The sequence below is a fragment of the Hemiscyllium ocellatum genome, chromosome 25, assembly GCF_020745735.1.
Source record: "Hemiscyllium ocellatum isolate sHemOce1 chromosome 25, sHemOce1.pat.X.cur, whole genome shotgun sequence".
In the NCBI taxonomy this organism is placed as follows: Eukaryota; Metazoa; Chordata; class Chondrichthyes; order Orectolobiformes; family Hemiscylliidae; genus Hemiscyllium; species Hemiscyllium ocellatum.
Genome location: NC_083425.1, coordinates 26392421 through 26407325, shown reverse-complemented (window position 1 = coordinate 26407325; position 14905 = coordinate 26392421). Strand labels below are relative to the sequence as shown.

Genomic DNA, 14905 nt, shown 5'->3' with positions numbered 1-14905 from the left:
GTGCATGGGAAATCATGTCTCACAAACTTGATTGAGTTTTTTGAAGAAGTAACAAAGAGCATTGATGAGGGCAGAACGGTAGATGTGATCTATATGGACTTCAGTAAGGCATTCGACAAGGGTTCCCTATGGGAGACTGGTTAGCAAGGTTAGATCTCATGGAATACAGGGAGAATTAGCAATTTGGAAACAGAACTGGCACAAAGGTAGAAGACAGAGGGCGGTGAAGGGTTGTTTATCAGAGTGGAGGCCTGTGACCAGTGGAGTACTACAAGGATCGGTGCTGGGTTCTCTATTTTTCATCATTTATATAAATGATTTGGATGTGAGCATAAAAGGTATAGTTAGCAAGTTTGCAGATGACACCAAAATTGGAGGTGTAGGGGACAGCGAAGAAGGTTACCTCGGATTACAACAGGATCTTGATCAGGTGGGCCAATGGGCTGAGGAGTGGCAGATGGAGTTTAATTCAGACAAATGCGAGATGCTGCATTTTGGGAAAGCAAATCTTAGCAGGACTTATGCACTTAATGGTAAGGTCCGAGGGAGTGTTGCTGAACAAAGGGACTTTGGAGTGCAGGTTCATAGTTCGTTGAAAGTGGAGTCTCCTAGGACAGTGAAGATGTATGCTTTCATTAATTGGTCAGAGTATGGAGTATAGGAGTTGGGAGGTCATGTTGCAGCTGTACAGGACATTGGTTAGGCCTGTTTTGGAATATTGCATGCAATTCTGGTCTCCCTCCTATAGGAAGAATGTTGTGAAACTTGAAAGGGTTCAGAAAAGATTTACAAGGGTGTTGCCAGGGTTGGATGATTTGAGCTATAGGGAGAAGTTGAATAGGCTGGGGCGGTTTTCCCTGGAGCTTTATAGGCTGAGGGGTGACCTTACAGAGGTTTATAAAATCATGAGGGGCATGGATAGGGTAAATAGACAAAGTCTCTTCCTGTGGTGGGGGAGTCCAGAACTAGAGGGCATTGGTTTAGGGTGAGAGGGGAAGATATAAAAGAGATCTAAGGGGCAACGTTTTCACGCAGAATGGAATGAGTTGCAAGAGGAAGTAGTGGAGGCTGGTACAATTGCAACATTTAAGAGGCATTTGGATGGGTATATGAATAGGAAGGGTTTGGAGGGATATTGGCCAGGTGCTGGAAGGTGTGACTAGATAGGGTTGGGATATCTGCTCCTCATGAACGGGTTGGACCGAAGGGTCTGTTTCCGTGCTGTACATCTCTATGTACTATGAGATGGGACAAGGGACTGAGGAGTGGCAGATGGAGTTTCATTTAGATAAATGTGAGGTGATGCGTTTTGGAAATGCAAATTAGGGCAGGACTAACACACTTAATTGCGAGGTCATGGGGAGTGCTGCTGAACCAAGAGACCTTGGTGTGCAGGTTCATAGTTCCTTGAAAGTGGACTTTCAGGTAGATAGGACAGTGAAGAAGGCATTTAGTATGCTTTCCTTTATTGGTTGGAGTATTGAGTACAGGAGTTGGGAGGTCATGTTGAGGCTGTACAGGACACTGGTTCGGCCTCTTTTGGAATATTTTGTGTAATTCTGGTCTCTCTCCTATAGGAAGGATGTTGCAAAACTTAAATGGGTTCAGAAAAGATTTGCAAAGATGTTGCCAGGGTTGGATGGTTTGAGCTATAGGGTGAGACTGAATAGGCTGGGACTATTTTCCCTGGAGTGTTGGATGCTGAGGCATGACCTTACAGAGGATTATAAAATCATGAGAGGCATGGCTAGGGTAAACAGACAAGGTCTTTTCCCTGGGTTGGGAGAGTCCAGAACTAGAGGGCATAAGTTTACAGTGAGAGGGGAAAGATTTAAAAGGCATCTAAGAGGCAATTTTTTTCATGCAAAGGGTGATGCCTGTATGGAATAAGTTGCCAGAGGAAGTGGCAGAGGCTGGTACAATTACAACATTTAAAAGACACCTGGATGGGTACACGAAAGGAAGAGTTTAGAGGGATATAGGCCAAGTGCTGGCAAATGGGATGGGATTAATTTAGAATATCTGGTCAGCATGGACGAGTTGGAACGAAGGGTGTAAATCACTGTGTTATTAATTTTTTAAAAAATCTTCCATTTGTCTACATCACATAAATTGCTCTGGTATTAGTCACAAAAAGTAAAATCCAAAAATTACCATCAGATGCTAAGAGACAAACAAGTAAATAATTGCACAATTCTAATTCACCTGAGTGAGTTCTTCTATGCGGCGCTTTAAACCTTCAACTTCAAAAGTAAACTTGTTGTTCTTTGCTTGTAACTCATTGATGGTTTGTTTTTGCATCGTACATCGATTTTGGAATTCATCGCGTGACTGGCTAACAAGATGAAGTTTCTCCTCCAAGTGGACCAATCGCTCTTGCTAAAGTAGAGAAGAAAAGCAGGAATAATTGGAGAAATAATACTGAATCGTAGTGTTAAGCGCTTGAGTAACTTGCTCAAGAAAAGTGTGATCAGTCCAGAGTTTGTCAGGTTGACATGGTAATGCACTGCTCTTGAACTAATTTCAGTTTAATTCTAATGAAAAACAGTCAATCTTTGTACACTGGGCACCAAAGTGCTAGTCACTGTTTTGTTCAAGACAGTAATGTGGTATTGAAGGAAGAAAGTATTGTTCACATCCTGCCTAAACTTGCACACATGCTCAGAGATCTAAATCTGGGCAACTTTAATACTTATACAGTAGCAGTAGTTTAAAATCCGAAACACATGAAATCAAGTTTACATTGCAGTTGACTTTAACCTTCCACTCATCCAAAATCTAATCAATGAAAATCTTCAGTTTATATGTGCATGATGTAATGTATCAAAAAGTTCATGCAATCCATTTTTAAAAAGTGATCTGGAATAGCCAATTAAAAGGAAAATATTGGACTTTCATGACGACATCAAATGGGAAGATGGATATAAGAAATAACAAGAATGGTGAAAAACTGTAGAACAATAAAGAACAAGGTATGGAAAAAAGGATAGAAAGTTAGTTGATGCAATAGATGTTGCAAAATTTGAGATCATTAATTTTGAAAATAAGAAGCTAGAACTTTCTTGATCCTATTTGTTGTTGTTTTCATGCTGATTTTGCAGATGGAAGTTACTCAAATCTCCTTTGCTTATGCCCAGAAAATGGCTTTGGTGTGTTATAATGATTTCTATATTGACATCACAAAGGTCACTTGCTTTCTCTTCCTAGGAGTGGTGGCATGGGCTGTCTCACAATATCTAAGCAGGTGATAGATATGCCCTTTAACTTCTCATCTGAATCATCTAGTGTAGCATGCCCTCAAGAAGCAACGTAAATCTTGCACACAATTTTTGTCAGGCTGAAGTTGAAAGTATAAAACAAAATCTCTGTTTCCAAGCTGTATAAATCTATGACTCTATGAGGTGGGACAATGGGCTGAGGAGCTGGTGCTGCAGGAACTCAGTAAGTCTGGCAGCATCTGTACACAGAAACAGAGTTAATATTTCAAGTCAGTATTGCATACTCTATAGTAGGAAAATTGTAAAAATAATGATAAAAGGTGCAAATTTGGTTCATTTGATTGTGAACAATGATGGTTGGCTACAGTTACAAAAGGGCTGGATAAGTTGAGGATTTGAGAAATGAAATAACAAAGGTATGACTTGATTGTGAAAGGTTACGACCAAGTAAATGATGATTTTTCTCATTCGTTATTGGAACAGGGAGCAAATATTTATTGTAAAAACATGAATAATTAAATAAAAGTTGTGAAAGGTGACATGTAACTTGGAGTTCATGTTTTTGGAAAATAAATACTTCATTGAGAATTGTTAGATGCTATCACACGTTGTACGAGAGAAGCAAATAGGCACCCAAACAAAGATTAAGAACAAGCAGCTGATTAGGATGGGCTCTTACCACATTACTCTGCTCTGACTGCAGAAGCAGTTATATATAAAACAAAATCCTTCAATTCCAAAGCATGCTAATTCTGGTAATTTTGCCCATTTTAACATTGCAATGTTTGATTCATGTAAATGTATGAGTGTTAGGATTAAGGCTAGCCACCCAAAGAAAGTCTGCTTGAAAATTAAATTGAGGTAGATTCCATAATGATGTTTAAGGTGATTTGTGAAGCACTGAATGCAGTACATGGCTCACTAAACTAATATTCCCTTACTTTTGGGAGTCTATGCTAGTCTGTTGAGAAGCCCAAATTGAGAAATGGGAAGGGGAAAATAGGCAATAAGAATAGAAAAAACAGACAGAGCAAAATAGAAGAAAAAATATGAAATTTGAAGAAGTCTGTAAGTTATTGAATGCCCTATGTTTGTATTTTTTTGTTACCTCCTCCAATCGAATTTGGTTCTTCATTTTTATCAGCTCTTCCTCAGCTAGTGCTCGATGAGTTACAGCAGATGCCTTTAGATGACTCAGCTCCTGTCACAGAACACACTTTAGAATGTTAAGTATAATTTCATGATAGAATTTATAAAGTTACTAATTGTACTCATACAAATCTCTGTCTTGTACAACCCTCCTCACGATCCAACCCAAACTTTGGCTCTGCTATGTGGATTATACCTTTATCATCACAAAACAGAACAAATTAGAAGCAACCTACATCATCAACAACATCCTCACAGGCATAAATTTCACAAAAAAGGAGAGCAACAACAGACTCCCATTCCTAGATGTCACAGTGGAATGAACAGTTAATGGAGAACTGCAGACTAGCGTCTACAGGAAAGCAACACAGACCAGATACTTAACTACAGAAGCAATCATCCCAACACCCACAAATGGAGCTGCATCAATGTAATATTCAAGAGTTAACTTGCTCTGCTGACCTGCACGAAATTGGATGTCCCGAGGCTAGGGTGTGATGCCTGATTTACAGATAGATTGGAAGAAATTACGTTATCATCTCCTATTATTCAGAGCCATTTACATGGCCATTTCCTTGCCACTCAAAAGCCTATTTATATTTTCATCTCCTATTCAGAAATCAATAAGAACGTTACAGTTGGAATTTGACTATTCCCTGTAGTTTTAAAAAAAAATTCATACCAGATCTGACCATTAAGGAATGATTTGCTTTACATTGTTTCTGGAGACTGTTTGCTTTGTTCAGGGAGAGCTTCCCTGGACAGGCCTTGCAAGCATGATGAAGGATGTTCAGGGTTTCTCCAAAGCTTGTATTGTACTATGCTTAATAAAATTTTGCTTGCTCAAGGAAGTTGGTGTTGCATCAACTATCTAAGAATCTCAGGAAAAAAAACTTAACATTAGGACATTATTTGAATGGGCTACATCACATTGCAGGAACTATGGGCAGCAGAAGAAAAATACCTGTGCAGTGTATTCAAGAACAACAGGTATCCAATAAACACAGTCCACCAATTCTTAAACAACAAACCCAAGCAAGTAGACAGCATGCCCAGACGGTCTAGCCACACTCCATACAAAGACATCTCGGAGGTGACTACTCCAGCCCCTTGGCATCATGGTAGTCCACAAACCTACACTGAAACAGCTACTGATGAACCTGAAGAACCCTACACAAACAACAAGCAAAGCGAATGCCATTGACAAATTACCATACAAGGACTGTAACAAACACCACATCGGACAGACAGGCAGAAAACTAGCCACCAGGACACACAAACATCAACCAGCCACCAAAAGACATGACCCAATATCACTAGTATCCTTACATAAAGACAAAGAAGGGCACCACTACGACTGGGCCAGCATATTCATCCTAGGACAGGCTAAACAGAGACACGCATGGAGTTCCTAGAGACCTGGCATTCAACCATAACTCCATCAAGAAACACATTGATTTGGACCCCATTTACCAACCTCTGAGAAAGTACCAGAAATGATATCACCCACCTTAACAGACCAAGACACATAAATAAAATGGGGGACAGAACACCAGCGCTTCACTGGAGGCTCACTGATGATGTTCCCGAGCATGGTGACGAAACATCTGAAAACAAACCTGCCAGCTCAGTGAGCAAATTTACAACCTGAAAAGGTCTCTCTTCTCTAGCATAGTGCTTGTTCATCGCATATCAGAGGATTATTACTCTTAAAAACTGAGTTTGTAATTCATCAGAATGAAAATGAGAACTTTGTTGATCAATTAGTAAAATTAATAATGTGTAGTTATTTTGCAGACATTTCAAATATTGTTTGCGTGTATTAACAGGTGTTAATTAATTAGCTGAATGAGCTTGTAGATTTGGATCTAAAGTTGCTATCTTATGCATGAACATTGGTAATCAGATTCAGCCTACCTAGAAATCAGAGCCAGCAAGAGAAAATATCAGCCAGTGGCATATGACAAATGGTATAACATTAATACAGTGATAAATTTGACATCTGAGAATCATTAGCACAGTATTCATAGCAAGGAATTACGATTAATTGGAAAAGAAAATCTCTGAGCAGATTTTGTTTCGAGCTATTCAACTAAGTGGAAGAGCCTCTCCAAATTATAATGTGGTACTTACATTCTTAACCATTAGTCCAATGGTCTTCATTAACTATCATTCAACAGCACCTACAATCAGACCCCACCCCAACAGCATTCACAGAGACCATTCCCTCCTTGACTCCGCCAACAACCCACACCACCCACCAACCCACTCTCCACTCCCAGAACCTTCCCTTGCCATCACACTTACCCCCTCACTTTCATCCAAGGCCCCAAAGGATCCTTCCACATCTGGCAGAGATTTTCCTACACATCCGAACATTTCTTCTACCTTATCTATTGCTCTCAATGTGGTCTTCTCTACACTGGGGAGACAGTATGCCAATTCGCAGAACATTTCAGAGAATATTTCTGGGACATATGCACCTAACAATCCCACTGCCTTGTGGCTGACCACTTCAACTCCCCATCCCACTCTGCAAGGAACAAGCAAGACCTGGGCCACCTCCACCACCAAATCTTGGCCACCCAATGCCTGGACGAAGAACACCTCATCTTCCACCTTGGGACCCTCCAACTACATAGCATCAATGTCGATTTCACAAGTTTCCTTATCTTCCCTCCCCCCACATCATCCCAGATCCAACTCAGCACCACCCTCTTGAACTGTCCCACCTGTCCATCTTCCTTCCCACCCTATCACCATCACCTCCACCTACCTGCTGCCTTCCCAGCCTCCCTCCCACACCGCATGCACCCCCCCCACCCCAATATCTCTGATGAAGGGCTTATGCCAAAAACATAAATTCTCCTGCTCCTCAGATTCTGCCTGACCTGCTTGTTTTTCTAGTGCCACACTTTTCAACTTTGATCTCCAGCGTCCTGTCCCTCCACTCCTGACTTTCTCCTACCATTCAATGGCAGCTTTGTACTATCAACAGACCCTTTTGGAACTGGTTTGAGACTTTCAATCTCATTTCAATCATGATTCCTTATTTACTTTACAAATTATAATCTGTGCCTATATGTTCAATTTGGCAAATCAATACAAGATATTGCACCATTATGAATTATTGGGTAGAAATAAACGACAAGAAAGACTGATATGAATTTATATAGTAGCTTTCAGGACATTTCAATTAAATACATTTGAATGGTGCAATGTTTTAAAATAGAAGTTAGTATTTATTCTACTTGTTTCATATTTTACCATGTAATAGTTGCTCACTCACTGTTTCTAGTTGAATTCGAATGTTTTCAAGTTTCTGAATTCTGTCTTGTAAACACTGCTCATTCTCTTGTATCTGTAAATTCATGTGATCCACCTGAAAGAGAGGCAAGATATAAAATATATAGAATGTTGAATGTTCTCAAATTTCAAATATACTCATGTAGATTCTAACTGCCATATTTATCGTGAAGGAGCGACTGTATGTTACATTTTTGAATAAATTAATAACAAGTCTTGTCTCTGTAAAACACTGTAATCCAAAGCATTTTCATCCTTAGTGAGGTTGCAGAATGAAACATCAGGTTACAAGACTTAAGACTGCTTCAAAGCTTCAACTGGCTTTTGACAGCAGCAAAGTGCCTTCAAATGTGAACAAGGAGCAGTAGGCCTTTGACCTCCCAGAAGCCTGCTTTGCCAAACTATAAACTAGATTTCTGCCTATCGCAGATAACCATTTAACCCCTTGCTTTGCAAGAATCTATTCACCTCTGCTTTAAAGAAAACAAGCTTTTTCTTCTGTTGGTGAGTACAGCTTAATCATCTGAGGCCTTATTCTTGGTACAAGTGCAGCCAGTACAACCATCAGTCAACCACTCACCCCCACCTCCAGTTTTACTCAGAGGACACAAAGTCGGATTAAAGTCGGATCATATCTTGAAAAATTTTGGTAGCACCATTGCAACCACTTTAGTCTGGAATAATGGGACCAAACATTTAACAGATTTTTGAATTTTCAGGATTACAGAGTGATGCTGGAATGCCTGCTTACATATCTGAGAACTACAAAACACCACTGTTATGAATATTTACCCAAATCATAAAACAGTGGTAAAACATTATAACGCTGTTAGAAACTTTTCAAATTATTCTTCTACTCTTTCCTCCAGCTTTCTGCTTGTATTGTGCTAAAACAATGCCACCAATAGTTTGCTCAAAAATATTATGTACTTATGTACACGTGATTCACGTGTGGAATGAACTTTGAGGATGAGGTGGATATGGGTACAATTACAATGTTTAAAAGACGTTTATATAAATACATGAATAAGAGAAGTTTGGAGGGATATGGACCAGGAGCAAGCAAGTGAGACTAGCTTAGTTTGGCAGAAACTGGTTAGACCAACAGGTCTGTTTCCATGCTATATGACTCTATAACTGGTTCTGTAGATTTCTATAATCTATTTCCAATAGATTTCCATTTAAGAGACGGCACTACCATTTAGCTAAATAGAAGCTAAGAACAGATCTCAAAGCTGGGCATCTACACGCTGCTGCAATTCAGCATCAGAAGCAGAGTTGCATTCATCAACCTGTTTTTTATTTATTTAGGGGCCAAGGGCTTTGTCGGCTGGGCCAACATTTATTGCCCATCCATAGTTGTCCTTGAGATGGCAGTGGCGAGCTGCCTTCTTAAACTGCTGCAGTTCATTTTGTGCAGGTACACCCAGTGTCGAAGAGGGAGTTCCAAAATATCGATTCAGCAACAATTACAGAACAGCAATACATTTCAAAAAGTCAGAATGGTGATTGGGTTGGAGAGGAAATGCAGATCGTGGTGTTCCCATGTGTCTGCTGTCCTTCTAGATTGTAGTAGTAATGAGTTTGGAAGGTACTATTTAAACAGCCTTGATGAATTTCTGGTACGCTCTGTTCCTACTGTGTGTTACTGGAGGAGGGAGTGAATGTTTCGAGGATGTGATGCCAATCAAGCAGGCTGTTTTGTTCTGGGTGGGGTCAAGCTTCTTGAGAGTTGTTCATTCTGCAATCATCTGGACAAGTGAGGAGTATTCCACCACATTCCTTGATGTGGCACGTTGTAAATGGTGGACAGGCTTTGGGCAGTCAGGAGGTGAGTTACCCAGGTTTCTTCATCTTTGATCTTCTCAGTTCAGTTCCTGGTAAATGGCAACTCCAGGATACTGATAATGAAAGATTCAGTGATAGCAATGCCATTGAATGTCAAAGGTGATAATTAGATTCTTTCTTGTTGGAGATGGTCATTGCTTCGCACTTTGGCACAAATATTACTTGTCCCTTGTTAGCACAGGCCTAGACAATATCCAAGTCTTACTGCAACCTGTAACCTCTTAACCTGGGCATATTCCTCATTCTACAAATCACCATCAAACCAAGGGAGCAATCCTGCAGAATGCAGGAGGGCATGCCAACAGTAGCAAAAAGTCGTGCCAAAAAAGCTATAACCCAAAAGCAGAGTCAGCGTGCAATAAAAAAACTAAGCAATTTTGCACTATAAGGATCAGAGGAAAGCTGTTGTGACCTGGCAGAACTAATTATGAATCATGGAGGACAATTAACAGGAAGAGATAGTTCCACAAATATTTCCATTTTCAGTCAGGTGAGAACCCAGAACATTGGTGCAAAAGACCAGACTGGAGCATTTATAACCATCTTCAGCAGAAGTGCCGTTGGAAGTGCCCCCCTCACATCCTCCTAAGGTCCCCAGCATCCCAGTGCTGATAAATCTGACTCACTTTACATCATACAAAAAGGGCTAAAAGCACTACAAAAACAAAGGGCTCTGACAAATAGTGCCAAAAACATGCTCATGAATCTAATCAAGCTGTTGCAGTAAAGCTACTGCACTGGTGTCTTCCCATATGGAAAATTTTATGTCCTGTTCACAAAACAGAATAAATCCAACTTGGCCAGTGACACTCCATTGGTCTACTAATTATCATCAGTTAAGTGACAGAATATATCACCTACAGCGATATTAGGCAGCAATTAAACAACAAAAACCTGTTCATTTACTCGGTTTAATTCTAGCAGGTTCTAGCAGAACCACTTGGCTTCACACATCATTAGAAGCTTGCCCAGACAAGGGCCAAAAGAGATAAACTCAAGAAGGTATGAGAAAGTGACTGTCCTTGAAATCAAGACAGCATATGACTTGAGTGCCACATCAAGGAGTCCTAGCAAAATTGAAGGTTCTGTACTGGGAATCTATGTGAAACTTCTCCAATGCTTAGAGCCACAATAAGCACAACAGGAAGATGGTATGGTTGTGAAAGACCAATTATCTCAGTCTCGAGACAGTTTCATTAGAGTTTCTCAGGTTAGTGCCTTAGGTCCAAGCATTTTAAGTTGCTTCATCAATTATGTTCCCTTCAACATTCGGTCAGAAATGGGCATAATCGCTGATAATAGCCCTATGTTCAACACCATTTGTGATTCATCAAAAGTGAAACAGTCCACGTACATGCTGCCATTAAGTATTTGTGAAGGGACTGAACATTCAGTGTGAATGGAGTGCCAATCAGGTGGATTGCTTTTCCTCAGTGGTACTGAACTTCGTGAATACTGAAGTTGCATTCATCCAGGCAAGTTGAGAGCATTGCACATCTGACTTGTGCCTTGTACATGGTGGACTGGTTTTGGGGAGACAGGTGTTGAGTTGCTCATTCAGACTTCCCAGCCTCTGAACTGCTTGTGCAGCCATAGTATTCATTTTCTGATCAATGGTAATTGATAGTGGTGGTTTCAGCAATGGCGATGCAATGAATATCATGGGGGGGTAGCTAGATTCCCTTGTTTTGAGATGGTCATTGCTTAGCTTTGTGTGGCATTCGCACCACACAAATGCCAGGCAATGACCATCTCCAATAAGAAATAGACATCTATGAGGAGCATCCATGAGAAGCTGTGGACCATTAACAACAGCTGAGTCATCACAGAATAGAGTCATGGAATCCCTACAGCGTGGAAGCAGGCCATTCAGTCCATCGAGTCCACATCGATTCTCCAAAAAGCATTGCCCTCAGACTCACCCGTCCCCCTCTCCCCCCCCATCTCACACCCTATCCTTGCAGCACTGCATTTACCACAATTAACCCACCGAGGCTGCATAATCCTGGACACTATGGACAATTTAATATTGCCAATCCACCTGATCTGCACATCTTTGGACTGTGGGAAGAAACCAGAGCACCCCACGCAGTCAAAGAGAATACATGCAAACTCCACATAGACAGTTGACCGAGATTCAAGATGGCAGCGGCCCAGTAGATCTGAGTCTGCAGAGCCCAAGACTCAGGCAAAGTGGGGTGCCCACCTTCACCTCACCTGTTAAATCACTCAAAATAGCTTTTGCCCAGCACTCTTGGCCATTTTGCATCATACTTTAACAGTTTGTTTTTTTTTAAATGATTAAGGGCAAAAACTCTCGCAGTTCGCAACAGGCAGGGACCCCTCCCCCATCTTCTCCCGCAGCAGCAGGGATGTCCGTGACCGCCTCGGGTGACTTAGTTGCAGAGGCGAGCCTGATCTTGGAGATCGTCAAACTCCAGGAGAAGATCGATGCGTCCATCAAGGAGGCCCGGTTCAGGTGAGAGTCGATTTTGGTCATACTGCAGAAGCATGACCGAGAAACCGAAAAACTCGGACAGTGTGTCGGAGGGGCAGAGCAACGGGCCTCGGAGACTGCTGCTGAGTCATCCGTGGGTCAGGTCTGGGCTCTGAAGCGACGAGTCCGGACCCTGGAGGAGCGCATCGACGATCTCGAAAATAGAGATTGTCAGAAAAATATCCAGTTGCTGGATTTTCCTGAACAGGAGGAGGAGGAAGGCCAGCTCATGGATTTCTTGGAGCAATGGCCCCCACTACAATTGAAATCGGAGTCGGAGCTGGGCCGGGTGCGGGTGGAGTGGGCCCACCGGGTTGCTGTGTGTAGGCTTGGGTTGGACCAGCGTCCCCACCCAGTTCTAGTCCGACTTCAATGTTACAGGGAAAAAAACAAATGCTGCTAGAGGCTTCCAGAGTCTTAGGGAAGGATTCCCATGCTATGATGTACAAGGGCTCCAAAATAATGTTGTTTCAGGAATTTTCTCCGCTCGTGGTCCGCAAGAGGAGGGCATTTGACAAAGCGAAGAAGTATCTGAGAAACTTAAATATTCAATACTCTATGCAATATCTGGCAACGCTGTGCTTCAGTCATTTATATAACTTTGGATCACCGGAGAAAATAAAAGAATTCCCGGATGCTTTCAAACAGACTGCGGGACTTGAACTGTATGGATAACGACTTTATTTTGCCCCCGCTTTTGTTTATCCTTCTTTTTTTTTCCATCTCTTGCCCATCTTTCCTTTGGGGGGGGGGCTTGTTCTTTATTCTTTCTTTGATCTCCTATCTATAGCTCATGCGGCTTATTTGATTTTGCTTAGGAGGAGTTCTTAATTGTATTGATTTAACTGTTCTTTTATGTGTGAATTTTGTTTGGTCATTATTCAATGTCTTTTGGGTGAGGTTCTTCTTCCCGGGGCTCTCGGGCCTGCTTGGACGATCATGGCTAGCCATTCATTTAGGTGCTACACCTGGAATGTTAAGGGGAGTCATTCGCCAATCAAAAGGAAAAAGATATCAAGTCTTAAAAAATAAAGGGTTGATGTAGCTCTTTTACAGGAGACACATCTACTTGATAAGGAGCACTCGAAGCTGCAACACAGTGGGTTTGGCCAGGTGTTCTTTTCATCTTTCATCTCAAAACATAGGGGAGTAGCCATTCTTATTTGGAAGAATCTTCCCTTCCAAATGTTAAGCCAGATAAAAGATAAATCTGGACGGTATATATTGATCAAAGCCCTAATATACGGAGATGAATACGGGATTTTCAATTTTTATTGTTCCCCTGGCACACCTTTTTAAATGTGTAACGGAAGCGTTCTCTAAGTTGATGGCTTTCGGGGTCCCCCCCTTACAATTATAGGGGAAGATTTTAAATGTATTATTGACCCAGAGACGGGCAGGATACCTAGGAGCACTGCGGGCATATCTCGGAGATCTAGGCAACTGGTGGATCTGAACAAGGAGCTGGGGCTAGAAGATGTTGGAGGTGTCTCCATTCCCAGGATAGAGACTTTACTTTCTATTCTAACCCACACAAGTGCCATACCAGAATTGATATTTTTTTTGTCCTCTCAACCCTTTTGAATTTGATACTATCTTGTAAAATAGGTAATATAACTACTTCTGATCATGCCGCAGTATACATTAGACTAGTGATGATGGGATAGGTCCCTGACATTGGCGCATGGATCCTTTCTTATTTAAGGATAGCAAGTTTATAAAGTATTTTTCGCAGGAATTTAAAACCTTCTGGGATATCAACTCATGTACGGCCAGTAACCTTATGATGATGTGGGAGGCTTGGTCATCTCATATTCTGCGATCCGGAAAAGACAAAAGGGACAGCAACAGCGTCTGCTCGAGGCTTGCCTGAAAGCAGCTGAAACTGTGTATGCTGATGGGCCCCCCCATTACTAAGCTACACAGGATGACAGCCCTTAGGGCAGCCTTGAATACTGCACTTACCCAAACAGCACAGAGGGAAATACTATTTGCAAAGCAGAGATTATTTGAATATGGTGACAAGCCTGGCAGGTATCTAGCATACCTTGCCAGAAAGAAAACGGCTCTCCAAGCTATTATGTCCATTAGAGAGTGTGCTGGTACGCTGACTTGTGATTGCAAAAAGATCAATATCTTTAGAAAGCCTTTAGAAAGTTCTATTTTGAATTGTATAAGTCGCAGGACTGTGAGGATAGAACTAGGAAGATGGAATCTTTCTTTAAAAATTTGGCCCTTCTGGGCCTAACCTTGGAGCAAGTGTCGCTCTTGAATGCTCCCTTGACAACCCAGGAAGTACAGGACGCAGTAAGGCAGCTTCAGAGTGGCTGGGTCAGAAGGATTCCAGGCTGAGTTTTACAAAGAATTTATAGGAAACTGGCCGGGCCACTCATAAATATATACAACAGTCAGGGCTGCCTCCAGCCTTCGTTGAGAGAAGCAAATATTTCTCTCATTCTCAAGAAGGGGAACGCCCCAGGAGATTGCTCTTCATATAGACCCATATCCTTGTTAAATGTGGATTTTAAAATTCTCTCAAAAATGTTAGCATTAAGACTGGAGAGGGTTTTACCATTCATTATAAAAGAGGACCAGACAGGGTTTATAAAGGGTTGCAGGTCAATTAATAATATTAGAAGGGTCGTAAATATGATACAAGCCTGCCAGTAGGGAGCAATACTGTGGTTAGTTGTCTCTCTAGATGCAGAGAAGGCATTTGATTGGGTAGAATGGCCATATCTTTTTTATACGCTGGAATGGTTCAGTGTTGGAGAGATCTGTACTAAATGGGTTTCAGTATTATATAATGATCTGAAAGCAGCGGTGATCACTAACAGTCTAAGTTCGGATAGCTTTAGCGTTGGCAGAGGCTGTCGCCAGGGATGTC

The 14905-nt window shown here is 41.5% G+C and overlaps 1 protein-coding gene across 1 annotated transcript in view; it reads right to left on the bottom strand.

Annotated features, from left to right (window-relative positions):
* lrrc45 (leucine rich repeat containing 45) overlaps positions 1-14905 on the bottom strand; it is a 74841-nt gene that overhangs the window by 11242 nt on the left and 48694 nt on the right. The window contains exons 14-16 of the mRNA XM_060844515.1: positions 7657-7749; positions 4327-4419; positions 2206-2379 (exon numbers count right to left, since the gene is read on the bottom strand). Coding sequence (XP_060700498.1) covers positions 2206-2379; positions 4327-4419; positions 7657-7749 — 360 coding nt within the window. The remainder of the gene's footprint in view (positions 1-2205; positions 2380-4326; positions 4420-7656; positions 7750-14905) is intronic.